This window comes from Gobius niger (assembly GCF_951799975.1).
Source record: "Gobius niger genome assembly, chromosome: 17".
Classification (NCBI taxonomy): Eukaryota; Metazoa; Chordata; class Actinopteri; order Gobiiformes; family Gobiidae; genus Gobius; species Gobius niger.
Genome location: NC_136868.1, coordinates 12,051,881 through 12,078,565, shown reverse-complemented (window position 1 = coordinate 12,078,565; position 26,685 = coordinate 12,051,881). Strand labels below are relative to the sequence as shown.

The window sequence follows — 26,685 nt, the reverse complement described above, 5'->3', positions numbered from 1 at the left end:
GCTTTGTCATCGTTTTTCTAATCTGTCTTTAGGGCCAATATCCGTACTACCTTGTATTTACGTTTGTGTAAGTCAAGCGGACTGAAGGAAGCGTTAAAATGATTACCTAAATGACCATTGGGGCATGAGTATAACTGCTCTGGCACTACAAAAATGACAGAATCGTAGTCATTTCTTGACCCCTATTTATTTATCTATTTATTAATGTAACGTGACTGACTGTCGATGAAGGTTTATTTGCGTTTGTTGTAACGTTGCGATACATATGAATACGACACACGCGGATTCATAGGAACACTACAGTAAAGGGCCTAACTTGATAAATTTGCTGACCCAGATATGAACTGAAAACGTGGGTGAAATGATGAGATGAAGGAGACCCTGGTGGATCATAACCAGGCTGCAAGGTAACGATTAAAATGTAAAAGAAATCGACCTCGAGACAACAGATGAATCATGAAATACATTGTTTTCCTGGTTATTAAAGCATGGAGTGATGTATTGATGGAGAGCAGAGGTAGGCAACGTCAGAACCTCTGTTGTGAATGATTTTGAAGATATAACACAAATCAGACAATTCTTTCAAAATTTCGGAACACCCAATTAAGTCATTTATAGGGCTGGGTACCATTAAATTTTTTCGATACCAATACCTGAACAATCTTTTTTCGATACCTATACTTAAATGTTTGTCGTTTAGAACCAGAAAACAGAACAACGTGTGAAAGATCTGCATATTTACGATATAGGGTTAATCTCCAATGTGAAGAAATGTGTGGAAAAATGGGGAATAATTTGGTGGAAAATGTGCCTAAAAATAAGGAATTAATAATGCATTTTGCAGGGAAAATGGGGCAAAAATAGGGAATAAATTGGGGGAAATAGGGAAAATATTAGTTATAAAAATATTAGTTGGCAAAAATGAGGGGGGGAAAAAAGATTGGGAGAAATGGGGCAAATATTGGGCATGAAATTGAAAAAATGGAGAAAGAAAGGGGGAAAACAAATTTATTTGAGCTGATACAACCAAGTTGCTTCCTTTAATGCTGTCCTTGGACCAGCAGCATCAAAACTGTTTTTCTTTTCTTTCTTTTTTTCTTTTTCCTGTGCCTTCTTTAGATACCAGTAGAACCTAAACTTTCTTCCTGATACCAGACTGGCATCGTTTAACAGTACCCAGCCCTTATCATGTCCATAAACGCTTTACTTTGGACTAATATTGGCAGGTCCGGCCCTTGGTCTTTTTAAAATGAAGATAATCCACCATGCAAACTTGCCTACCCTTGATGAAGAGACTAATAAGTATTAACTGCTTATGTTAGTTTTGATACCTTCACATTACTTTTTCTGGATTACAGCCTGGTTTTATGATTCATCAAGGTGCTAAAGTTATTGCTGATTTTTCCCCCCAACATGACATTCTTAAACAATATAAGTCAAGGTTGTGTCTAGTTTCCCACTGATACAAATGCCCACTAAACTGACTTGTGGTCTTTGTATGTTTTATTTTTTATTTTTGCAGTGGTGAAACCCTTTTGCTAATAATACTCCACCACTGCAGCCGGGACTGTCTCATCTCACGGTATCTTCCACAAACTCTTTGGGTTAGCTACAGTTTAGACGTGTCTTTCTGTGTTACCGTCATCAGAAGTGAGGTTTGGAGACGGATGCATTTTCCCACCATGTTGTTCACTTATAAGGTCTTTCCCAGGGTTTGCTGCCATGTCTTGTATCTTCTGCTGTTTCCATGCACAGCTTTGGATGAAAACAGAAGAGACCGCTGCAAATGTATCCTTGAATCTGACATTGCAAGTTCATAGTTTATGCTTTTTTTGGAGTACGAACAACAAAAACAAGAGGTCCCACAATTTTACATAGAAGAAGAAGATGCAAAGATTTCCAACGAAAGCTTTATTCCCCTGTATAGACAAATCATTTTGCAGTGGTCTCTTTTTCAGGGCTGTTTTTTACATTCCTGTCTGAATCATCTCGTTGTTAATAGTTGGTAGGAGGCTTGGTTTGCGTAGAGTTGTGTGTGTTTCTGTTCCGGTGAATCGGACTTTAGAGACGAGAGCAAAATGCACTAATTTCTCTATCGCGGAGTCTGTGAAGGATTATGTGCCAAACCTGATCCAATACTTTTAACAAAATATTATTTTTTTCTTTGTAAAATGCAAAACTGTACCATATATAATGTAGAGAAAGCCACTCCTGGAAATAGGAACATATTTTTTTAAAGATCTTTAGGCGCGTTCTGCTCATTGCAAAGATGCTGGCTTACAGGCGCATGTCAGTATATTAAGCTATTGCTGGACTTCGCTTTTGACCGTGCTAAAATTAAAATAAAAGATCTAAGTGAAAGATATAGGGCACACCATGTACAAATATTACAAACAAAACTGTAAACAAAAAGTACAGCAGACCAAAGGGTAAACCAAATACAGTGAAGTGACATTTTGTGACTGAATTTTAGCAAAATGCCAAACATTATCAAACCTTTATTCAATTACACACTATTGAGTTTGTAAAGCATTGGCACATACTTGATTCCTCATGTATAAAGCATTTACAAAGCATTTCTAATCATTTCTCATTCATTTATAAGCACCTGAGTAGATGCTGTGTGTGTTGCCGTAGTAACTCTGCACGACCCCAGTGTCTGGTTTTATCAATGTTGGGGAAAGCGTTTAGACAAGTCCCTTTTTGTGTTTAACAATGATTAAGAAATGATGAGGAATGCTTTGTTCCTGTATTTATGAATGTACAAATGCTTACAAGTGTGTAGTTACAATAAAGTGTTAATTAAGTAGGCTATGCACACTGTGTAACATTTTGGATTATGGGTCATGAGGAGCTTTTTATTGCTGGTAACAGTACAACCCAAAAAATGTTATGCGGTGTTCTTTAAAGTTTTTAAGGTTAAAGGTTTTGAAAATATGACTTATTTAGAAGGAAAACATCAGTTGCAAGTTCATCAGTTGCATAATTATTTAGTTTCAGTGAATTTTTAATGCGGTAATGTTGGGCAGAAAAGTTATTTTTATTTGACAGGAAGATAAGGGCAAAGTTCCATGAATACAGACGGCATCGCGTCATAGAAGGGGGCGTGGCTTCGCCGAGGGGGGAAATAGAATCTTTTGGGAAACACAATTTTTCACTCTTTTCAGCCATTTTCTGGTGAAATATAAACTTCTATATCACATACAAATAAAGTCAAGTCTAAATCAGGTCCATATGGATATTTATTCACAGCAGATTGTTCAGTAGAAGCGAAAAAACGGCAGTCGTAGCTGGCCCTAGCTAGCATTAGGATTAGCGCGATGCTAACATGAAGCATTATGTTAGCATTCTCTGTTATTTATGTATTTTTAGGCCTGTCAAACCACTTTGCTCCCCTCTACGTCTTTGTATCTTTATTTAGTAGAAAACTATATTCACAATTCAGCATTTGTTAAAGTAGTTTTTGAACAATTAGACAAAGTTTTGATTTTTCTCAATTGTTTTCCCCCATAACGGTTTTCAAACATGACCATATATGGGCTATGCCAGAGATGCCATCTGTATCTAACAGCAGTTTGACTCATTTCCCATTGACTTAACATGGTTGACACGGCAACAGTTTAAAATTGTTGTCCTTCTTCTATGTCACTTCCTGTCAGTGTCCCAATAAGGGCATGAAACCATAAACGTCACAAAAATTGTCAAACTAGAGAAAGCTGGGTACAATCTTTAGCAAGACTAATTATGTTTAAGCAAAAAACGTGTGTGTCATATGCACTTTAAAGTGAGATAAATAATACAAATGCACCTCCAACAACATGTTTTTCTGTTTATGTTGAACTGCAACGAGCTGAGAGCGTTAAACCATATTTGCTCTTGCGTTGCATTAATGTATTGCCCTGCGCCTGTAAGCCCAGCTGAGATACTGTGCTGTCTTTACAATCACACAATCATCGCTAACACAATTTCCTCTGAGCCAGTTTAGGAAAGACGAGGGTCCGATCTTCCATTCAAACGTATGCACAAACCCTCTGTAGGACGCTCATTGCACTTGTACTTACATTGTATCTGTAAACCTGACTGTGACGACGACTGGAAGCTTCTGGGAAAGGGAGAGAGAGAAAAAAAAAGTCTTGAAATGTTCAGAAATTTGGCTGTAAAAACTGAAAGTGCACTTTATTGTTTAGCTCTGATGCTTTACCTTGAAGAACCACAGTTGGACGATTCATTTGGGGCTTTCTCTCTTTGTTCAATGACAATAAAAAGAAAAAGAAAAAGACAATAAGCTAACGTGTGTGTGTTTCTTGTGTAGGTGGATGTCAGGAGCTATAGTCACTTCCTCTGTCACATCATTAGAGCGACACCGCTGTGCGCAAGAGCTTCTCTGAGACCAAATGATCTCGGGGAAAGGCTGCGGGGCACAGATTCACTACAGCAGTGTCTCATTGTCAGGTGTGTGCAGAGCAAGTGTCCGAGTCGCTTCCTGTTTGTTTACTGGGTGTGAGTGCCAAATCCATATTTACTTTAGGCGTTCTGAAGCGGAAATATCTCGTTATCGCTTCAAGTACCGCAGAAAATATGTGGCACTCCAAAGGTTTGAAAGCAATAGCAGCCGTAGCGCTTTATGAATAAACTTTACTTCCTGGCTAGAAATGGCCTATTGTTCATTATTTATCAGTTATAACCATTGTTAGTACGCTGCGCATTAGAGCGATGTCTTGAACGTAGCTTTCAAATTTCATGTGCAATTTGTTTTTTACATTTTGTCTGAGCAAGACATTAAGAAATACTGAAGCAAGACTAAAACTGAGGCTAAAATTGATGTGGATTAGAAAAGTTATATTACATTTTGTGTTGGATGTGTTGGCTAAAGAATGTGTAAATCACGTGGGAGACTTCAGTGTTTGTTTTTTCCATGTTTTGTGACCTGTGTCTAATATACATACGGCGCTCACAGTCAAGGCTATGCTCTGACTTCTCAGAAAATTCAAAAATGTAAATATTAATAGGTTAAAAGCATGAAGAAGAGTAATCAGCCATGTGCCAACTACTGACAAGCGCACAGATATAAGAAGAAAAACGATACAAAATATTAGAAAATTCTGTGAACTGCTCTTATAATTTTTATAGTTTTGATGGTTCTTCTATTTAAAGGGACTATACAGAGTTTAAACATGTTAAAATGATGTATTTTCCTCCCCCTACATGTTCCAACAATGTCCTAATGTGTAGAATGAGCCCAGACCTGTTCACGACAACTGCCTCTAAAATCCTGCACTGTCTCTCAAAAAGGTGTTGCTTCGGGTCCGAATTGCCGTCATGCACGAGCTTAATATAGAAGGTGCAGTTACGTGTATGACCTGAGGTGGCAGTAGTGAGTATAAGATGGTATATTTACGACTTCCCCCCGCTCACTTCCGTCAATAACCAGCCGAGTAACCAACCACTGCTCCTCAGCAGAACCCCCTCCCCACTGATGCCACAGACAGCGTGTGGAGGGGGCGTGTCGGAAAGAGTCAGAGGTTCTTAAAGAGACAGAGGCCTATTTCAAGACATTCACTACAGCCATTTTGAGAGAGCAATTTTTTACAAGGCAGTTATTCTAATTTACTGCATTTACAGACTAACAGAAGTTTTCGTCATCATTGTAGTGTGATATAGACTGGTGCTATGTGATGGAAAAAAGCATAATAACCCCTCTTTAACATCCTTTACAGAGGGTATTATTATGTTTATATCACTCCTCCATTCAAACTTTTTTATCAGCTGCTACTAATTCAGCTGCAAATCTACTGCACAATTCGTAGCTCAAAACATGTAATTTTGTCATTATTCTTGAGTCATGTTTTCTGCGTCACCGCTCCACCTTCAAGGGAAGTCCTCAGTTACTCATTACCCTGATTGCGCATAATTACGCAGACCCCCTTCATTAGCTTCCTCAGCCCCACATGAATTAAACACTCTCACCTCCTCCTCCTCCGTCGATTGGCCGGCAGCGCATTAAAATCCCTCAGATTTTACTGGCACTGTTGGTCAGAGCTGTTTCATTATGCAACAGTAAGCGTTTTGACCCGGCTTCGGTTCAGTATCATTAGGTGGGCACTGACCATGTTTTCTTTGTGGACGTTTATTTGAAGACATTGAAGCGAGGGACGGCGGGGGGGTGTCAGACTTGCTCCGAGCTTCTGTGAAAAGATGCCAGTCCTTTCTGAGAAGCACTAGACCTCCGGCAGAGATGAGTTACAGGGGGGGGACAAACACTCAATAATGAAGATGATACAATATTGTAACAATGGCTTCTGAGAAAAGGTCGGTGAGTCTTCGAGCCATTATATGATGACTAGCGTTTTAGATAAAGGAGAGCTTGAATCCCTCATTGTCCAAAGAAGAGCCAGGACAAGCTTGAGTCACACACAAAGTTAAAGTTGAGTCCAAGTGGATGAAAACAAATACAAAGTCTAAGAAGGGATGAGTGTGCAAGACAATGTTACTGTGTTGTATCAGATTGAATGTCCTCTGTTATAGAGCCTGTGGAGGGGATTTCACAGTCATCTTACAACCAAAAGTTTGCCATTTCAAATCTCAGAATGGGCTTTAATGCCATTGTCAGTGAAGGTATAGTCACAGAATAGCAATGTATTTGTAAAACTAGCAATAAATCAAGTAGCAGTATATAACAAAGATAAGAAATACGTCAAATAGGTTGAAAAATGAATAGGATGTAGTATGATTAGCTAAACTCTGAATATACACAATAAATAGGTCCCGACAAACAGCGGCAGGAATGGTTTATTTACAAATGTAGAAAAGGCAGCAGATCTGCTTGAGTCTGATGGCACAGGGGAAATCTATAAAATGCTTTTCGAGCCATGCAAATATGCAGTACAGGGCGTTAAGTTAAGAGCAGCTATCAAACAATTGAAACCTCTTAAGCCCCACCTGAACCGAGCGCCTTTTCTCCAGTTTGTATAAAATAAAAGCTGCTTGAAAAAAATAAATTGCAACAACAACAGCAAGACGAAAACAAGGATGAAAATGCAACAATAGAGCGACGAAAACGTGTTTAAAAAGTGATGAAAAACGCAAACCCTAAGCCAAAAAAAGCAACAGAAAAGCGGTGGTGCAAAGTAATTAAGTAAAAAGTACAATTTATAGATACTTTTACTTTACCTAAGTAAATTTTATGATGAATACTTTTTACTTCTACTTCACTACATTTTAGAGCCCGTATCTGTACTTTCTACTCCACTACATTTTTTTAAATTGAGTTAAAAGTAAAAGTATTTTATTTTCAAAGTGACCTTTCCAATGAACTGGTTTAGTGGTTTACTCCTTTAGACCTGGTTTAGACCTGGTTTAGTTCCTGTTTTAAGTTAGTGGTTTACTCCTTTAGACCTGGTTTGATTCGAATGATTTAAAATCATGCATATTTATTTATTTATATATTTACTTAGAAAGTACATTTACAATGCATTCTTTTTTACTTTCACTTCAGTAAAAATGTTATCAGATGCTTTTACCTAAGTACATTTTTGGTCCTGTATCTGCACTTTCACTTATGTAAGAATATCGAGCACTTCTTCCACCATTGCAGAAAAGTGACAAAAATGTGACGAAAAGTGCAACAGAAAGGTAACAAAAAAAATATGGAAAACATGTCCAAAAAGTGACGGCAACGTGAGAAAAAATATCCATTTTGATAGTTTTGTAGGTCTTAGCTTTCAAATGAGGTGTTTCACTGGCCTAGAGGCTGTGACCTTACAGAAGCTGAACTGGAGAAAAAGCACAGGTTAAAGGCACATGTGAACAGGTTATTGGTGTTAGTAGAGGGTGGTGCAGACTTCTGTCAGTCTACCCCAGGGCAGCGGTGGCTGAAGTCTCTGACCGCAATGGAGTGTGGGAAGTGAATTATTCAGATTAGGTTAAGGTTAAGGTATACTTTATTAAACCCCGTAGGGAAATTCATTCTCTGCACTTGACCCATCCTCAATGCTGCTGGGGCGACCATTGGAGCAGTGAGCTGCCAGCGTGGGCCGGCGCCATAGACTGTAAAAAATAATGGACGACTTCTGCTCACTCCTCCCCGTTTACCATAATGACCACGGTCCTGGGGGAATTCATGGCGGATTTACAGGCTCCCCCTCCCCAGCTCTGACGAAGCATGTTCCTAAAAAGGACATACGGGCGGGATTTTCACTGTAGACTCCGCCCTTGCGTGACGTGTAGCTCGCGCTGCTCCAATGCTAACAGTCCGACCCTCATTAAGTACGAGATTTCAAAAATTCTTCTTAAGAAAACCAGCCTGGTTTCTTAAATTGTGACTAACCCAGCGTTATCTCAGGAGGAATATCTAGCCTAGTCTAGTGTTGAAAAAATTGAAACCAGGCGTCAAAGTTGTTTTTAAGGTGTCTAACTCCAATGCTTTTCAATGGGGGCCTAGTGGCGATATGGAGGTGCTACAGCAATGGCGGCCCCCAGTGTCGTGGTCATAAAGCAGAGCAGCCAGCGCCCATTGGCCGGCGCTCCGGGATCCATCTCTGTGATGTGGAGCCAGGAATCCGGAGTGAAGCACTTTGAGAGGCTTGTCAAGCTTGTGAAGTGCAATATAAATATAAGCCATTATCCTATGGTGCATCATGAAGTCCAGGTGACTGGCTGTAGTTAGAAAAATAAACCTGAACTTTGCTTCATAGTCAAGTCTGAGTTAAGTCCAGCTCAGCAACAAACTAAGAGCTTGTATATTTTAACAGAAGTGCTTCTTTTTATAGGCGATCTTGCAAACACGGCATGATATTGCAAAAGCTGACTGACACCGTCCCACCCTCTTTGCATAAACATAAAGCAAGCTGTGCTCCACTGACGCTTCAAACATTTACAGCCATTTTCGAGTCTTAGTCACAGCTATTTTAGTGACAATTACCAGGCAAATGTGACAGCATGCCGTTCCTTGGTAATTATCCTTGTGGCTGATGCTAAAAATAAAGCGGATGTAAATTCCTCCGTTGCAGTCACTATAACATGGTAACCCAGTGGGACCGGCCGGAGACAGGTCCTGTGGTGTGTCAAAGTTACGAGCTTTATCCACACTGCCTTATACAGCAGCAGCGTCCTGTAAAACCTGGTAAATGAATGTCACGGCTTCCCCGACAGTGAAATCATATCTACACTCCAGATGAAATGCCTCTGAAGTCGTTACCGGACGAAGCTAAACATTGACCAAATTCTTGTCTCTAGGTGGTCAATGGAAGTCGCTACGGAAGTGAAAGGTCATATTGTAGTTTCTCTTGAGAACGTTTTTATTTAATCAAAGGGAGTCCTTGCCTCTGAACAGACCCAGTTATACAATGCTTTAGTGTAAAAAAAATATGTAACATTACAGCAAGAACCAATCAATGAATAGTTTTTCATGGCTCAATATCACAACAGTTGTCTCACAGGGCTGCACCAAACATGGAAGCAATGAAAGTAAACAATAAACTAAACAATGTAATGTTCAGGCGAATGTAGTGTCCAACAAAGGTAATGTCCAAATAAGCAGAAAGAAGAAAAGTAAGTAGATACACATCCGGCCCGCGAAATGATTCAGTCCGGCCCACAAGTTGTAGAGCATAAATTCATAAGTATGTCAAAAAAAGTAAGTCTTTAGCCCATTCCTGAGCCGAGTTATGATTTTTTTTTAATTATTTATTACCAAATTGCTCACTCCAGCCACTAGGGGGCAGATTAAACAAGAATAAAAGGAAAGAATTCCACAGGTGTCCAGCAGAGGGCGCTGACATAATAAGAAATCAGGATATAAACAACACATTGTGTGACTTGGGAAATGGACAGTCTGCCCCTGGGCATCCATCCATCCATTTTTTTCCACTTTTCCGTTGCCAGGTCGTGGGGGCAGCTGTTGAAGCTGCCCAAATCACATTGCACCTCCTCCTGCAGGTGGTGGGTCCACGGGAGGACGGCCTCACGATAAATCAGGCCCGTTGGTCTCTCATAAGAGGCTTCTGAACCGCTCTTTGTCTGACCCGTCACCTAGGACCTGTTTGCCCTGGGAGACTCTACCAGGGGCACGAAGCCCCGACAACAGAGCCCCCAGGATCATTCGGGCGCTCAAACCCCTCCACCACGCTAAGATGGCGGTTCCAGGAGGGGCCCATGGGCAGCGAATGAATATTGACACAATGTAGCAGAGGCTTGTGACACAGGCTTGTAAAGTGCAATAAGTGTAAGCTGTTTTTATGAGGCTACAGTCCTGCCAGGCTCATTATTATTCATTTATTGAAAAAAAGTCCTCAATGTATTTTCCCTTTAAAAAACGTTTTATTTTATTTTGGAGCTTTTGTTTATGGACCCCCCCCACACACACCCCATTTATTATACTTATATCCCAATATAAGTTTGAGTTATTGTTGGTGCGGCCCTCCGACTCAATCCAGGCTTCTCATGTGACCCCTTATGAAAATGAATTGCCCACCCCTATACCCGGTGATGGTTCGCTGCTTTAACCACTGCTGCCATCAGAGCCGCCTTATCCAACGGGCTAGCAGGGGCTGGAACCCAGGGGCCCACCATAGTCAAGGGCCTATCAGAATGAAGGGAAAACAAGTCAGGTGATTCATTTATTTTCATGTCAGTCACTTCACTTTGCGGTATGAGACGATTGTGATAGGCTCCTATGTGTGCACCTGGAGGAGGCACACCCTACCTGGCCCAGAGGGATACACGTAGGAGTAGCAGGGGTAGGTTTTTTGTGGGATTTAGAGTTAGGATTTGCGCTGAGCAGGGGTGGGGGCCTACAATTCTGTTTAAGCCCCGGGGCCAATGGGTACATTAAGGTGGGCCTGCATCCGACCACCACCACTCATACACTCTGACATTCACTCATACACTCATGTTTTTACTGATAGGGGAGACTGGAGCCCTCGGAGGAAACACACACAGCCTACACAGACACGGGGAGAACATGCAAACACAGAAAGGCCCCGTCTGTCCGAGGATCGAACTCTCAGAACCTTCTGGCTGTGAAGCACGAGCTCTAACCGCTGAGCCACCGTGCATTTATTTATTTATTTATTTTCAGTCATAGCAATAAAGACATGGGTGTGCATTTTTCCCAAAAGTGTACACTTAAACTTCAGAGTACAACCGCTGTCACTCACTACCTCAACTGAAACGGATTTCTATAAATACTTTAACAGAGAAACTTCATTCTGTAAATATTATGGTACTAATTAAGTGGTTCCTATAAACGTTCTTTTCCCTGGTAACTGAAATGGGCCTCTAACGATGTTTACTCAGCAATGATGGGGAAATGGACCCCCCACCCAAAAAAAAGACATCACAGGAATCATGTGGACCTCTGAATGTGTGATGTCACCACAACCTAAAAATACACTAGAGTTAAATTCAACGCATTTGTAAAACATTGGTCTGCATAGTCTTTCTATTTCAGACATTGTCTTATAAACCCAGATTAGTCTGTTTGAGTCTTGAGTTTGTTGAGTCTTGGTTAGTCCAGTGGCCGAGCACGTGCACCTCCGGCTCTACATGTGACTCCTGTTGAATGAGAGAGATGAGTTATTATCACAGTGTAAAATGAGAGTCAATCTGATTGTGGTATTCAGCTGCGGTGAAAGGACTCAGACTTGGAGTATTACTTTCATTCACACTGCAGTGGCAATTGTAAACTCACAAATGTTGCCTGTTATTGGTTAAACATTCTGGAAGCCTTGCAAATAACTCCAGTGTGTATGTTCCTTTTTTTCCAGATGTTTAATATCAGTAATATGAATTGAAAGAAGTACAGACCTACAGCATTTGCAATTTTCAGGAGGTTTTATTCACTACTCTGTTCGGTTCATTATTAACCTGCATTGTCAGATCAGATACAGCTAAAACCTTTTTCCCATTTGTCCTGTAGGTTTACAAGTTAAGAGCAATTTCATATTTTGTTAAGGCTTTTATGTAGTATACTCTAATATTCTGGAAAGCACAGATTTATTCAATAAGAGCATTGTTTCTTTTCTGTGGTACATCCGGCATCACCTTTTGTGTTTGAATAAGGCGTCCCAGTTTTAATTGTTTAGTTAAGATATCACATGTCACTTTAGCTTCACACATAGACATGTCCTGACCCAGGTTTTATTACTGAGAGATAGTTTGTATTACACTGCCATCTGCTGGTTGGTTTTGTTCATTGCTTCCATCCAAGTCTCTCCAGAGGTTCCTTCACTGTTCACTTCTCAGGATATAATCTGAAATGATATATTAACATTACATTGACTTCCCTTGTTTTTTTTGTCCTGTGCTGTTAATGAGGAATGACCCGATAATAGGCCCAACAGAGGATGTTCTTCAAGATGCTGGTGCAGTTCTACACGGCCATCATCGAGTCCATCCTCACCTCCTACATCACCGTGTGGTTCCCCGGTGCTACAAACCGGTTAAAGAAAAAAACCTGCTCAACTCCAGGACCCGGAGGCGTGTGGGTCGGATCACAGATGACCCTTCTCACCCTGGACATGGACTGTTCACCCCTCTCCCCTCAGGCAGGAGGCTACGGTCCATCAAGACCCATGAACCCCTCCGCCATCAGACTCAGGAACAAAAAAACAAGACCCATGATAATAAATATAATACACTTTATTTGTATAGCGCTTTTCAAGACACTCAAAGACGCTTCACAGAAAAACAATAATAAAATAAAAATGAGCACATGAGAAATAGAGGGCAGTTACTCGACATTAAAAGCCTTTTTAAAGAGGTGGGTTTTGAGTTCTTTCTTGAAGGTGGGGAGGTCAGAACAGGCACGGAGCGGTTGGGGCAGTGAGTTCCAGAGTGTGGGGGCGGCGATGGAGAAGGCTCTGTCTCCCCAGGTTCGGCGTTTGGTCTTACAGGGGAGGGACAGGAGGTTGGCGTTGGAGGAGCGGAGGGAGCGAGATGGAGTGGGATGATGGAGGAGGTCGGTGAGGTATGGAGGGGCCAAATTATGGAGGGCTTTGAAAGTGATGTTCTGCCCTATTGCACTGTGTGGTCTGCCCACGCTTAGATCAGCTGCTATCACTTTATAAGGCAAGGCATGGCAAGTTTATTTGTAGAGCACAATTCATACACAAGGCAATTCAAAGTGCTTCACAGTTGCATAAATACAAGAAAGCAAATCGAATCAATAAAAACATTAACATAAAACTAATCAATTACAGTAAGAGGCAAGAGTGTAGATAAAATACTTTCAGTTATATGCATTTTTAAGTCTTGTTTAGATTCTTTGTCTTGAGCACTATTTTTAAGTCTTGTTTGGACTCGCTCTGTCTTGAGCACTATTTCTGTCTTGAGCACTATTTCTGTCTTGAGCACTATTTTTACTTGCTCGTTCACTTGCTGTTTTGTCGCTCCTTCTCCTCTGGACATCAACATACAATTAATCAATTACAGTAAAAGGCAAGAGTGCAGATAAAATACTTTCAGTCATATACATGGGCAAAAAGAACTGTTTTCAGCCTGGATTTGAACATTGTCAGAGTTGAGGCCTGTCTCACATCCTCGTAAAGACTGTTCCAGATTTTAGCTGCATGAAACTGAAACGCAGCCTCACCGTGTTTATTATTGACTCTGGGAACCACCAGGAGGCCCCTCCCTGCAGTTCTCAGGGCCCGAGATGGTTCATACGGCTCTAACATGTCAGAGATGTACTTTGGTGCTAAACGATGAAAAGACTTGTAGACAAGCAGAGCTGTTTTAAAGTCTATTCTCTGAGTGACAGGAAGCCAGTGCAGAGACCGGAGCACTGGGCTAATATATACCAATACATCTGTACAATTACAAGTATTTTACCTTTTTTATTCATCTTATTTATTTAATATTCTTATGCATGCCCCCTATAGCCTTATAGTTTAAAGTTTTATAGCTTAGTTTTATCTAGATTCTGTGTTATATGTTTCATGTTGCATATCAGCACCGAGAAAAAATCCTAGTTTGTGAACCTGTAGAATTTCAGGTTATATGTTGTGACGCTACAATATCAAATCGTCGGTGATGTCCCACTCCCAGCAGAGTAAAAGCACATCTTTGAAGGATTCTTCAACAGAAACAATACCCGCAATGAGTCTATTTTTGGAGGTGAAACATTACTCAGTTAGGCTTTAACCACATCATTGCCACTGACATTTAACCACATCATTGCTACTGACAGTCCTATGGAGATTATGCAGTTATTTTACATACAGTAGCTCCACAATAGGCTCCTGTGCCTTGGTTTAGAGTCTGTGTGTTCCTTACACCACAAATCATCCATAAATATACTCGACATGGCCGACCTGAGCCAGGCAGGTTTCCATGACCTACTATTTATACACTAATTGCCACACTTACCACACCAAGACTTTGTTCCTTCAGGTCTTTTTTATTCTTCATAACTCACCTCCCATCCATGGTCGGACACGAGTTTGCTATAAAGTGTAATCTCATGTTTCCGTGCGAGTTCAATGTGGACTGAAAGTAAGTGGTCCCTTCAGAGCACTAACCCACACCTGCACAGTCTGCCCCGTGACTGTACTCCTGTTTCCTCCATTAATCACATAATCCAGATGTGCCAAGTTGATTTTAAAAAGGCGAGTTAGGTCCGCCACAACATTGCACCTCTGGCAAACCAAAAAAAGCAGGCTAATTTAGGTTCATAGCACTCAGGTATTTCCTGGGAACACTTCAGTTTCCTTTCTTTTTCTAAACCTGCTGACGTTAAACCAGTCACTCAACACCGTCACGATGGCTCCAAAGTCTGTAATGATGTGTTAAAAGTGTTTGAAGGAAAGTGTGAAATGAATCAACGTGGGATTTTTCTACAACAGCTCTGAATAATGAGGATGCTCTCTATGACTGGCCTTTGGGTCTGCGCTCCTTGGCTGAAAAGTGAGCTCAAACTCTTTTAAATCTATGTTCATTAAAGCCCTTGGTTTTAATAAATGTAAGGGCTAAATTTTTTGACCCAAGGGCGATTTTGTGCTTTCTGGGGGCCTGGCCAGTTTGTAAGATATCAAACGACTGCAATACTCAAACTGACTGCATTCAGCAAAAAATGGCGCCAGTTTCGTCAATGCATCAAAGTTAGTGGTTGTTCTTAACCTCTTAACCCCCACCTGACCCGAACACATTTTAGTTTCACATTAACCAAATCGAAAAGCTTCTTGACTGAAGAGTTTACAGGCTAGGCCAGGATAACACAGTTCTTTGCCATGTTTAACTTTTTTTGTCACAATTCTGTTGCATTTTTGTTGCTTTTCATCACTTTTTAGTCCATTTTTGCTGCTTTTTGGTCACTTTTTTGGTGGTTTTAGATTTGCGTTTTTGTAGTTTTTTGTCGGGGGGGGTTATGCTTTTTCCTCACTGTTTTGGTGGCTTTTTTGTTGTTTTTCATCTTTTTTCATGCTTTTCCATCACTTTTTAGTCCATTTATTTTGTTATTTTTATGCTTTTTTTTATCACTTTTTTGTCCTTTTTTGCTGTTTTTTCCACACTTGTTTGGTGTTTTTTTTTTATGTTTTCGACAGTTTTTTATGCTTTTTCATCTCTTTTTGTCGCTTTTTCATGTTTTTCTTCTGCAACTATTTTGTCTTTTTTTGCTGCTTAATCCTGCTTTATGCTTTTTCCTCACTTTTTTGGTGGCTTTTTTGTTGTTTTTCATCTTTTTTTTCATGCTTTTCCATCACTTTTTCATCAGCTTTTTGTTTTTTTTTTCATCACTTTTTTGCTGCTTTTTCCATCACTTTTTTTGTTGTTATTTTGACACTTTTTCCAAGAAAAATCCCATTCATTTCAATGGACATGAGCCGATCCTCCATGTTTTCTGTCTTTGACCTTTTGTACCGACTTCATTTGTGCTTCAGATATGAAACCATTATTATGTATCCATCCCAGAGGACCTCCTTGACACGCACATTCATCAGATTTTGAATTCACATATTTTTACAATAGTTATAGGGCCTAAAGCCTGAAAACAGCAGCAGCTCTCCATTCATTTCAATGGCAGTGTCCTCCATGTCTGTCAGAATTTTTTTTAATGCTTTTTCATCTCTTTTTGTTGCTTTTTCATGTTTTTCTTCTGCAACTATTTTCTTTTTTTGCTGCTTTATCCTACTTTATGCTTTTTCCTCACTGTTTTGGTGGCTTTTTTGTTGTTTTTTATCTTTTTATTCATGCTTTTCCATCACTTTTTTGTCAGCTTTTTCCTCACTTTTTTGCGTTTTTGTCGCTTATTTGATGCATTTCATCACTTTTTTTGTTGTTATTTTGACACTTTTTCCAAGAAACTTTTTAGATTTGGGTAATGCCGAACTGAAACAATGTGCTCGGATAAGGTGGGGGTTAAATCAGATCATAAACGTCTCTGATTATGTCGCCCATCTTTGTATAATAAACAATTATCTGCAGCTGAACCGTGACCGTATTGCTATTTTCTTCATGACTTGAGATGGTAGAGATGTCGTAATGAATGACGGTCCACAACTAACAATTAAAAATGAATACGCCCCTTCCCATTGTTTGTAAACCTCCCCGAAAAATCTGGTATGGGGCCTTTAATTCTGAGCTACTAAACTAAACCCAGATTAAACTTACAATTTATGTATCCAGCAATTTTGTGGACCTTCCAGAAAAGGAAGTGAAAATCATCTTCAGATACAACTGTATGGGGACAAATAAAACATAAAACTCTGACAACTTTGTGTTGCTGACTCTGGAATAGGAAGGAACCGTTTATCCACACTCTCAGGTCTCTGTTGGAGTTGCTTTTAGTCACAGTTTACATCCTAAATCCCTGTCCTCACTATCCGGACCTCAACCGGCTGCAGCTGGGCCAGAGGAGTCGCCCCTGGGTGTTCACTGTCTGGGAATAGGGCGGGATTGTCTCTGGTAATACACACTAAGCATTAAGACTGATACATGAAATACACTCTGATTTTGCTTGTAAATTTGGTTGTCCCCGCTCTCATATGATGTGGAGTCAAGAGTCCGTCCCTCTAGACTCCAGATGTGTTTTATTTTCACTCTGGGGTTACTCGTGGGCTGTTATGGCTGTAAACACTGGCTTCCATCTTCTGCTTAGTCACTCTATTAATCGTGTGACTCACGTTGCCATCACAGGGATTTGTGTGAAGCCATAGAAGGTATAGTCGCTGCTGCATTTGAACCAAATACTGAAAGATTACAGCCTGCTTCACTTTGATATCTAGAGCAGGTATGGCCAACGTGTGGCCCTCAGACCAACTTTTGGTGGCCCTCAGGCTTCTCGTTTTATTGGCACACATCACCAGCACACATCACCACCATGGTACTTTTCACTGCAATCTTAATAATTCCACACAATTCAACATGTATTGCGTGACAGAGCTGGCATCATGGTTCCAAACTAAATAAAGGTGTGGGGCACAGTATAACCTCTCTGAAATACAAACAGTTGAATGTTTGAATGCATTGAACACGGATCTGTGTGTCAAAATAGCGACAAAAACAAAGTGCAAACGATGATGAAAATGCAACAAAAAAAAGTTACGAAAACATGACAAAAAAGCATGAAAAATACGACCAAAAAAGTGACAACAACCAAGTAAAACACAAGTAAAAATCTTAGCTCAAACGAGGTGTTTCACAGGCCTATAGAAGCTCTCCAGGCCAGAAGAAATTAGATTTGGGTTATGTTGAATGCCCTCGACTGTGCAGTGATGATGAGCAGCAACTTGTATTGTCGAGATTCTAAGGGCTCACACCTTTAAACAGACAAATACCTTTAAACCAGGTGTGCCCAAAGTGGGGCCCGCGGGCCAAATTTGGCCCGCCGAAACAATTCTGTTGGCCTGCCAGAGAGTGACCTACTTTTGCGCTGCCTGCAGTTAATACTAACTCTCTTCCATTCATTCTCAATGGTAAATATGGATGCAATACACTTTTTGACCACCAGCGTCAATTTGGGGGCGCTGTTTCACTCCTTACACAAAGTTAAGGAAACACTGTTGTGTCTTGGTATTTATCAATTACAGAGCGTGGTAGCATCAACTTTCACAGTTTTACAACTTTTATTGCAAAGGTTGTTGACGTCAACAACAGTATATGTTAAAAATTGACTTATAAAAGAATTTATGCTGAATTGACACTTTCAAAATAATCTAATGTGACATTTTCTTTGAGTTAACAAATGAGGTAAAGTTTTTGCACTAAATTGCAACAATGGTTGATTTTACTCTACTAAAACTAGGCTTTTGCCATAGTTACCATTCGTTTTAATATAGCATGTTATTTGCATAGATAGAAACAAATGCAAATGTAGGCTATCGAAAAAACATTTAAAGTAAATAAAATAAAGTAACTTTATAATTTGCAGTTATATGTGTTTTTCGTGCTTGACATTGCCATGATTGGCCCGCGACTCACAGGCACTTTTTCATTTTGGCCCTCGGGGACAAAAACTTTGGGCACCCTTGCTGTAAATTATGATAGGCCCGACTCAGAATTACGTTCAGACTGAGGTTGAAGAAACCGCTAATAAATACGGTACGAGAGCTCTGGCTCCATCTGCTGTTCAAATTCAGCACTGCAACAAATATCAAGTACTTTACAGAAAGCGACTGTCACTATCCAGAATGTGCGTTTATTTATTAAAAAAAGACCAAATACACACATTAAATTGAAATCGGTGCAACCAAATCACTTAAATCAAACTCTTCGGTACATTACATCTGTAAAAGCGTAAGGCATAATTCATAGTAAGACAAACTAGACTTTCCAAAATAGAAAATAAAAATTGTGACAGCACCAAAATCAAAGATATAAAAAAAAAAAATAGCACCATTTATCCTGAAGCTACATCTACTGAGGATTCCTAACAGGAACAAGAGAACAATATCGTTTGTTTAAATGCCAGACTAAAAGTGCTATTGTGCAGGAATGACAATAAAACTACAGTACTCACTAAAACACTGCACTTATCGACTTTATAAAATACAGATCACTGAAGTAAACTAGGCCATGGTCACTGAGCTGCCAGGTTAGTTTGTTGGTGAAGAGGTTTTGCTTTGGATTTCACACAAGTCCTGAAACATAACTTTATTAAACTTGTGGTTTTTAACTATCAGACTTGTTGATGTTCACAATTGGCTCGTTCTCAGGCGCTCAGGGGAGAGGCTCCTTCGAAGGTTATACGCCTATGAACAGAAAAGTATGCTTAGTATGTAATCTAAATGAATGTTTTGCGTGAAGTAAACCGGAACACTACATGCATTCACATACCCTTTGGTCAGTTCGAGCGCATGTTACAAGAGCATTAACACAATTCAGTCACCATAGATTTCACAGCTGTTGGATTATAAGACGTTTGTGAAACTTACGAGGCTTCGAGATGGACTTAGGGATCGAGAGCGCACCGGGCTGGCACTCCTGCTCCTGCTGCGGCTTCTGGTCCACTGTAAAAGTCAAACGACAAGACGTATTATCCAAGTAAACTACAAAACATATGATCATTAGAAATCAATGACGTATAAAGAACTGTCTTACCATAGCACCTCTCCGAGTGACGGCTTCACCCTTCACCAACACGATATCTCCTTCCATCAAAGCCGGCCACACGTGATACAGGACCAGAGGAGCAGAGAACTCGGAGTCATAGCTTCGACGGTACCTGACGTAGAAGATATTTCAAGTAAATGTCATTAGGGCGGTCCTTAATCCCAGGTCAATTTTCTAATTCTTATGTTTTAAGTTGAATTTTGTTTGAATAGTCACAAAAACTTTTTTCAAATTCAAACAACATTTACTCCTGCCTCATTGACCTTGAACTTTGCCCATAGGAGGCACACTTTGTTAAGGCGAGACCCCTGCCTGAGACACAGGTGAAAAGGGAACATTTTCAAATTTAAAGATATATATAAATATATATTCTTTTGCTGTCGAGTACTGACATGAATGGGAAAAAAACGTAATGCAAGTTTTTTGTGAATTTGGGGGTAGGCGCACATAAGCTTCTTGCTTCAGCCCACTCCTTTTGAGCAGAATGTATAATGCTCAAATAAACAAATAATAGATAAATAATGGATCAAGCCAGGTTTAAATTTATAGCTTTATTTTGTTGATATGAGACTTCTTCATTGGGGATTCTTTCTTTTCTATATTTCCTTTCATTTCAAATCATATTTGCTTTATTCACTCCCAAATACATAGAGTTCCCAGGGTAAAACTTCAAAGTCAATGAGGTAGGGGTAAATGTTATCCAATTGAGAAAAAAAAAATCACCAAGAGAGTTTTCTCTACTATTGGAATGAATTCCAAGCTTACATTTTCTAAATTGCCATTTTGAGGACTATCCTACTGTGCATATGCTGTATACTATTTTTCTAATTTATACCTGACTAAATTGGAACTAAACAGGGAAGTCAATTACAAACCAGGACTGATTTTTACGACTGTATAACGGACCAAACTAAGACATAATTTTATTCTTTTTTTGTGGCACCCAGACTCCTGCGCTGACCTGAGTTCATTGTACAGTTCCCCGTCACTCGCGAAGGCCACATCGAGCGGCGGCTCCAGCGTCTGCATGGCAAAGGCCACTCTGCAGGCCTCTCTGATCAGAACACTGACCAGCACAAAGTCCACTTCTGGAGGAAACGAGATCCGAGGGTTCACATTCATCGCATTGATCACATCCTGAAGAATAAGACACAAACCAATCAAAACTGTCATAATCTAATGCTTGAAACATCCTCATGATGTCGTTCATACGTTAACGCTGCCCTGTACGTCATACAGGTCCAGATTTCGGACGATGTAGTCGACGGCTGCATCCTCCAGAGTCTCGGGACCGAAGTGAGTTGAAGCCAGGGTCTTTCTCACTCGCAGTTTGAACTGACGGTACGCAAACTTTGCTACGTTGAAGGATTCCTATGAGAAGATGTTACAAACCAATCAAAAATGTCACACAGTATATGACAACATTAACAAATATAGCAATCCGATTGGACCACATGTCACGGTTCTGTCTGTTATGTTCAGTTCCCCCTTGATTTTGCTTGGTGTCCTTGTCCTTAGTGTTTTATTTTGACTTGTCTGTTCTGTCCTTGTGATTTTGCTTTGCTTCCCCTTGTTCCCCTGTTCCCTGTTCCTTGTGTATTTAGACCCCTCTGTTTTCCCTTGTCTTTGTTGGATCATTGTCGTTCATGTCTGTGTCTCATGTCTGTGCCCATGGTTCAGTTTTGTGAGTTTTTGGTTTTTGCATTTTTGTCCTTGGATTTGTTCCATTAAATGTATTTTCAGTATTTTGGTTGGCTGCTTGCATCTGGGTCCTCATTCCACCTTCGCACCTCCAAACCACGACACCACAGGGCTGAGACTGCATCATCTAAACCAGTGTTTCCCAACCAGGGGTACTCCAGGACCTACTAGTTGGAACTATTTCAGATTTCAAAAAGTGGGAAACTAAACATCATTTTCAATGGAAAAGCTATATTTTGCAGTAAAATGTGCTGCTTTGGGAGAATTTTAGGCTTATTTTTACCACAGCATTGTCCTCTTTCTTACAAATACCACTTTTAAGAAATTACTTTCTACATGAACCAAAGACAAATTTCCTCCTCGGTGGACAATAAAGTAAATCTAATCTAATCTAATCTAAATAAACTACAATACCCTTGACGTAGGGGGTACACGGACGACCACTGAAAAGCCCAAGGGGTACGCAAGACAATAAAGGTTGGGAACCACTGATCTAAACATTCATCTTAAATGTAGACATTGTCCCATTTGTCCTACAAACTTGGCCGACAGAAGATTTATTTTAAAACCAACAGACAACTCATAGTGCTTTTAGTTCACCTTAGCGGTCATTAAGATTATTGTTCTGCCTAATATCATACCACAGCTGCGATGAAGATGATTTTTTGGACCATCTCCAGGTCATCGATGTAGCGCCGCAGCGTGGTCTGTGCCTCCAGTCTCTCCACGGCGTAGAGGTCGCTGAAGCGGGACACGAGGCGAGCGTGTCGTGACGAGCGTGTGAGCTGCGCCCGGGTCGGGGACTCGCTCCGGATGGGACTGGACGTGCGGGGCAATCTGGGCAGCGGGCTGGGGGAGCGACTCCTGACCAACCTTCATGAGACGGGAGGTTTAAAGCTAATACATGAGTTGGTTTCACAAGATAATAACTAAATCAGAATGAGGAATATTCCAAGAGTAGAATAGTTATTTATCCATCTTCAACAATGAAAAAGGAATGAATCTGATTATCTTTGAGTTTAAAAGTAAAAACCTGGATAAGACGTGTGTACATTTGACCAAAATTGAATTTGTTATAGTGATGTGTGTCATGAAGCACCTCTCTTGCAGCATGGCCTTCTGTGTGGTGAGGTAGGACACTTCATCCCTGAGTAAACGAATCTGGCGCTCGTAGTCGTCAATAGCACTCATCTTCCTCTTATAGATCTCCAGCTCGTCATGTGCAGCTCGCAGACTGTAAATAAAGCCAGCCAGTCTAGACAACACCACGTAGAAAGCATCAAATCAAACAAATCAAAAGCAGCTACGACTTACTCTGCTCTCAGTTGTATGATTTCGTCTTCAGTTGCCAGTAAAGTGGTCGCTGATTTATTTTTGGTGTCATCCAGTTCATCGTGAGCATCAGCTAATCTGTCAAATATTACACAATATGAAACTGACATGCAATGCAATTTAACATACAAATGAACCATGAATGTTAATTAGCAGATATAAATCACTCCGACGTACTCTGCTCTCGCTGAGTCTAATTGTATCCGAGTAGAGCACAGCTGAGCCTCTATTTTTTGCATGTTGCTGTCATGGGACAGAGAGAGCTCCCGGAGTTTCCTGTCCTTCTCAACCGAGTCCTACAATGACAAAGAAAGATGACTGTTATATTGATGAATATTAGTTGATTGAACCTTAACATTACAAATGAGTACATTACCTGCATAAGCTGCAGACTGGTGTCGTCAGATACTGATGGTCTCGCCATTGAAAAACAGCTCCCAAGCCACGGCAGCAAGCGGGATTTAAGAGTATCGGCTCCACCATACTGTCCACCTGGCAAAATCATGTATTTAGAAACAACTTAAAGAGGGGTATTATGCTTTTTTCAATCACATAGCACCAGTCTATAGCACACTACAATGATGACGAAACCTTCTGTTGGTCTGTCAATGCAGTAAATTAGAATAACTGCCTTGTATAAAATTGCTCTCTCAAAATGGCTGTAGTGAATGTATTGAAATAGGCCTCTGTCTCTTTAAGAACCTCTGACCCTTTCCGACACGCCCCCTCCACACGCTGTCTGTGGCATCGGTTCTGCTGAGGAGCAGTGGTTGGTTACTCGGCGGGTGACGAAAGCTCGGAGGCGTCTCCAGGAGGTGGGGGCGTTCCTAGGAGGACTCAGGCAAACCTATCCCTAAAATGGCCGCCATCAGAGTTTTTACAGATTACTCAAAAATACGTGAATGTGCCAAGGCAACACTTCAGGCATGTTTTTAATGAGGGAATGACATAATAACATGATGTAAAGCTTGAAAAAGTCGATTTTGCATAATTTCCCCCCTTTAATACAGTATATCTTGAAGAATAAACTGATGTTTCTACCTTCTACGGATGTCAAGTTGAGGATGGCAAAAAGTTGGCCTTGGATTTTTGCTGTAAGTTCAATCAGTTCACAGCACCGGTTCAAATTCTGGTCACAAGACTGCAACTGTGGGGAAAATATAGTAATAATTTATATTTTATTGAAACGTGAGAGCCTTTTTTTTTTTTTTAAATAAACACGCAAAGTAAATTATGGAATATTATTTCATTGCACCTTCATATCAAAATATAAAAATAAATACATAATTTTATAATTCCAATTTATAACCTAATTATTTAAATGCTATCGTTGGGCTCCGCCTTGGCTTGTGTAGCATACAGGTAAATGATTAGTCCAAGCAAAACAGGAAGTGAATACACTTGAACTATCCTCGCGCTGCAGTAATACATCTTCGGAAAGGTCTCCCGGTAGTCATGGCGACGGGCGTCCATGGCAACCAAACTTCGGCTAAAAATCAAGGCTAACAAAACAAGCACAAATGCATTCCTTTACTGATGTTAACGAAGTCACTAAAATTGCGCACATACGCGGTCTCACTCATTTAAATACAACAAAAAACAGATATTTGTCAATTCATCTGTCGATTCTTTGGATTCTGTGCAATAGTTTACATGCTAACAAGTAAACAAAAGCCAATCATACTTTCCAGCGCCATTCTGATTCTAAGCATCGGCTAAGGCTAACGCTAATAAAACATAAATGCCGCCTATTTGGTTCACACATTGGCAAAAGAGATCAAAGTGCAGAAGTGGCCTGGTCAGATTTAGGTCGCTGATCATTTATTCATGAACTTACGTGGTAGTCACTGTGCCAGGTTTCGAGCTTGTCTTGCAAAACTCTGAATGAAGAGGTGTTGGCTAGTCTTCGCAAAGTGTCAGCCATGGCCCGTCAAAATGAAAACAACAGTGGCAAACTAATCCTTTCCAGGTTAAAAAGGTGCGCGCAGGGGATTTAAACCAGAAGGGATGACCAGAGAGGGAAAAAAAAAAATCCTGGCTTGGCAACTTTCTCTAAACCCCTTTACGCCAAGCACCGCCTCAGACAGTTGTGGTGTGGCAACCAAGTCGGCGATGCTAAGCGTAGAGTTCGCAGACTGCATTGGGGGGAGAAAAAAAACTGTAGTCTCTGCTGATGTTGGTCTGTCTTCTGCAGTTCCTTCCGGGGATGTAATTGTAGTGTCACACTGGTAATAGACACCAAACAGTCTGAACCGGTGGGTCAGCTGCACTCATGTGATGTTTCCTATGATATGAGCTTTTTAATTGGTTCTGTGCTGTTGTTTTTAACCCAGTTTTCCCCATGACAGTGGCTACCATAATGATAATAATAATCTTGAAAAATAAAAACAACAAATTGCTTTTATTCTTCTTACAAAATGTATATTAACATTTTTCGTCCATTTTTTTCCTCAATTTTTCGTCAAATTTTTCTCACTTTTTTGTAAATTTTTTGTCATTTTTTGTACATTTTTTGTCACTTTTTCGTCAATGTTTTCTCACTTTTTTCACATTTTCATCCTTGTTTTCGTCTCAGTTTTGTTGCTATTTTCACACCTTTTTCCCAGAAGCTTTTGGACTGGGGTAAAGCTGGAGAAAATGTGCTCGGTTCATGTGGGAGTTAAGGGGTTGATATTGCCTGCAGTTCACAAATTATCCACCAGGGGGTGCTGCAGCGCCCTCAGCACCCTGGGTTCCCACAGCCTTGCAATAGAATGAAATAAATCTCTGCTTAAAGCCACACCGTGTAGAATTTTACCCAAATATTAAAATTGAAATACAAACATGAGCCTTTGCTTTGAGCGACTCTCTTCTCCCAAGACCTGACAGTAACTTTACCGGGAGTGGGTATGTCTCCGGCTTGTCTCCATGTAGATGTTGAATTTTGAGATTTAAAGTGATGGTTTGCAAAGTGATGAGAGACAGAGTGAAATTTTAAAGAAAACAATCAAATTCCTCCCATCTTCAACTAAACTAACTAAACTAACTAAATGAGGAGAGCAGGAACAGAAATTTCAAAAGTAAACGATCAAGCTCCTCCCCCTCCCTCCTGATTGGGCTTGACAGGCTGTTTCACAGGAGGAGCTCGTCTCATTGGGCAAAACGGGAGGAGAGTAGACTCTGATTAGTTGCTGAGATCTGGGAAGGAGGGGCTTTACAATAATAATAGATATATATTATTACCTAACATCAAAATTCAGGTGGTCGATTTTGCACATTTAAAAAAAAAAATTGTAAACCATTTAGACTTCCAGACTATCACTTTAAACAGGCTAGGTTCTCATCCATATCCATTCTTTGATTACTCACTGCAATAATAGCATTTTCTGTGTCGAGCTGGTCATTAGAAGCATGTTTTGCACTGATGGCAACAGTATAGTCCAAAATGTTACGCAGTGTGCCTTTAAATTATATTAAATTGATGTTATCCAAGAACAATAATACATTCTTCAATGAAAAGTACTGATTGCAAACTATAAATGCCTACTTTTCTTACAAAAAAACAAACACAGCACTGTAACTCTCTCACTATTACTCTCTCTTCTCACTATTACTACTGAAAATTACCACCACAACATGTCAAAAATAAAATAAAATGAAGGGTTATACAGTTTTGGGGCCAAATGGACAATAAACTAACCATCTGAAAGTGAATACACAGTTGATATTGTGTGTGCAGCGAATTTCATACTAATAATTTGGGTGCAGTTCACTCTAGGCCTATATTTAAGCAATACACATTTGTTAGTTTGTTGTTTTGGCGGCTCTGAGAAGAACTGATGGCCTTGTTTGGGCTGATGCGCTGGTCAGTTTACTATGGAAAATATGAATGGACTTGTTTTTCTATTTTAAGAGTCTCCCGTCATTGGCTGAATGAACTTGGACGGTACCATTATGACGTTTACCACTGTTTTATTATGCCGTAATAACGCAAAACAAAAAGCAGTTAAACATTGTACCGGGTATCTTCGGTTGTATCATACATTTATTTCACACATACCATCCAGACTGTCTAAAATTATGAGTTTTCTTCTATAAATTACCCCATAAGAACCGGAAGTGGAA

At 40.2% G+C, this 26,685-nt stretch overlaps 1 protein-coding gene across 1 annotated transcript; it reads right to left on the bottom strand.

The window, feature by feature from the left end:
- Window positions 1-18,977: 18,977 nt before the first annotated feature.
- On the bottom strand, window positions 18,978-24,680 carry spata18 (spermatogenesis associated 18). Its single transcript, XM_079574497.1, has 12 exons — window positions 24,419-24,680; window positions 23,623-23,728; window positions 22,958-23,073; window positions 22,759-22,877; window positions 22,564-22,659; window positions 22,349-22,483; window positions 21,891-22,122; window positions 20,761-20,919; window positions 20,510-20,685; window positions 19,537-19,660; window positions 19,371-19,445; window positions 18,978-19,187 (listed from the first exon to the last, which is right to left on the bottom strand). The coding sequence occupies exons 1-12, from the start codon at window positions 24,503-24,505 to the stop codon at window positions 19,131-19,133; spliced, it is 1,482 nt and encodes a 493-aa protein (XP_079430623.1). The 5' UTR covers window positions 24,506-24,680; the 3' UTR covers window positions 18,978-19,130.
- Window positions 24,681-26,685: the final 2,005 nt, after the last annotated feature.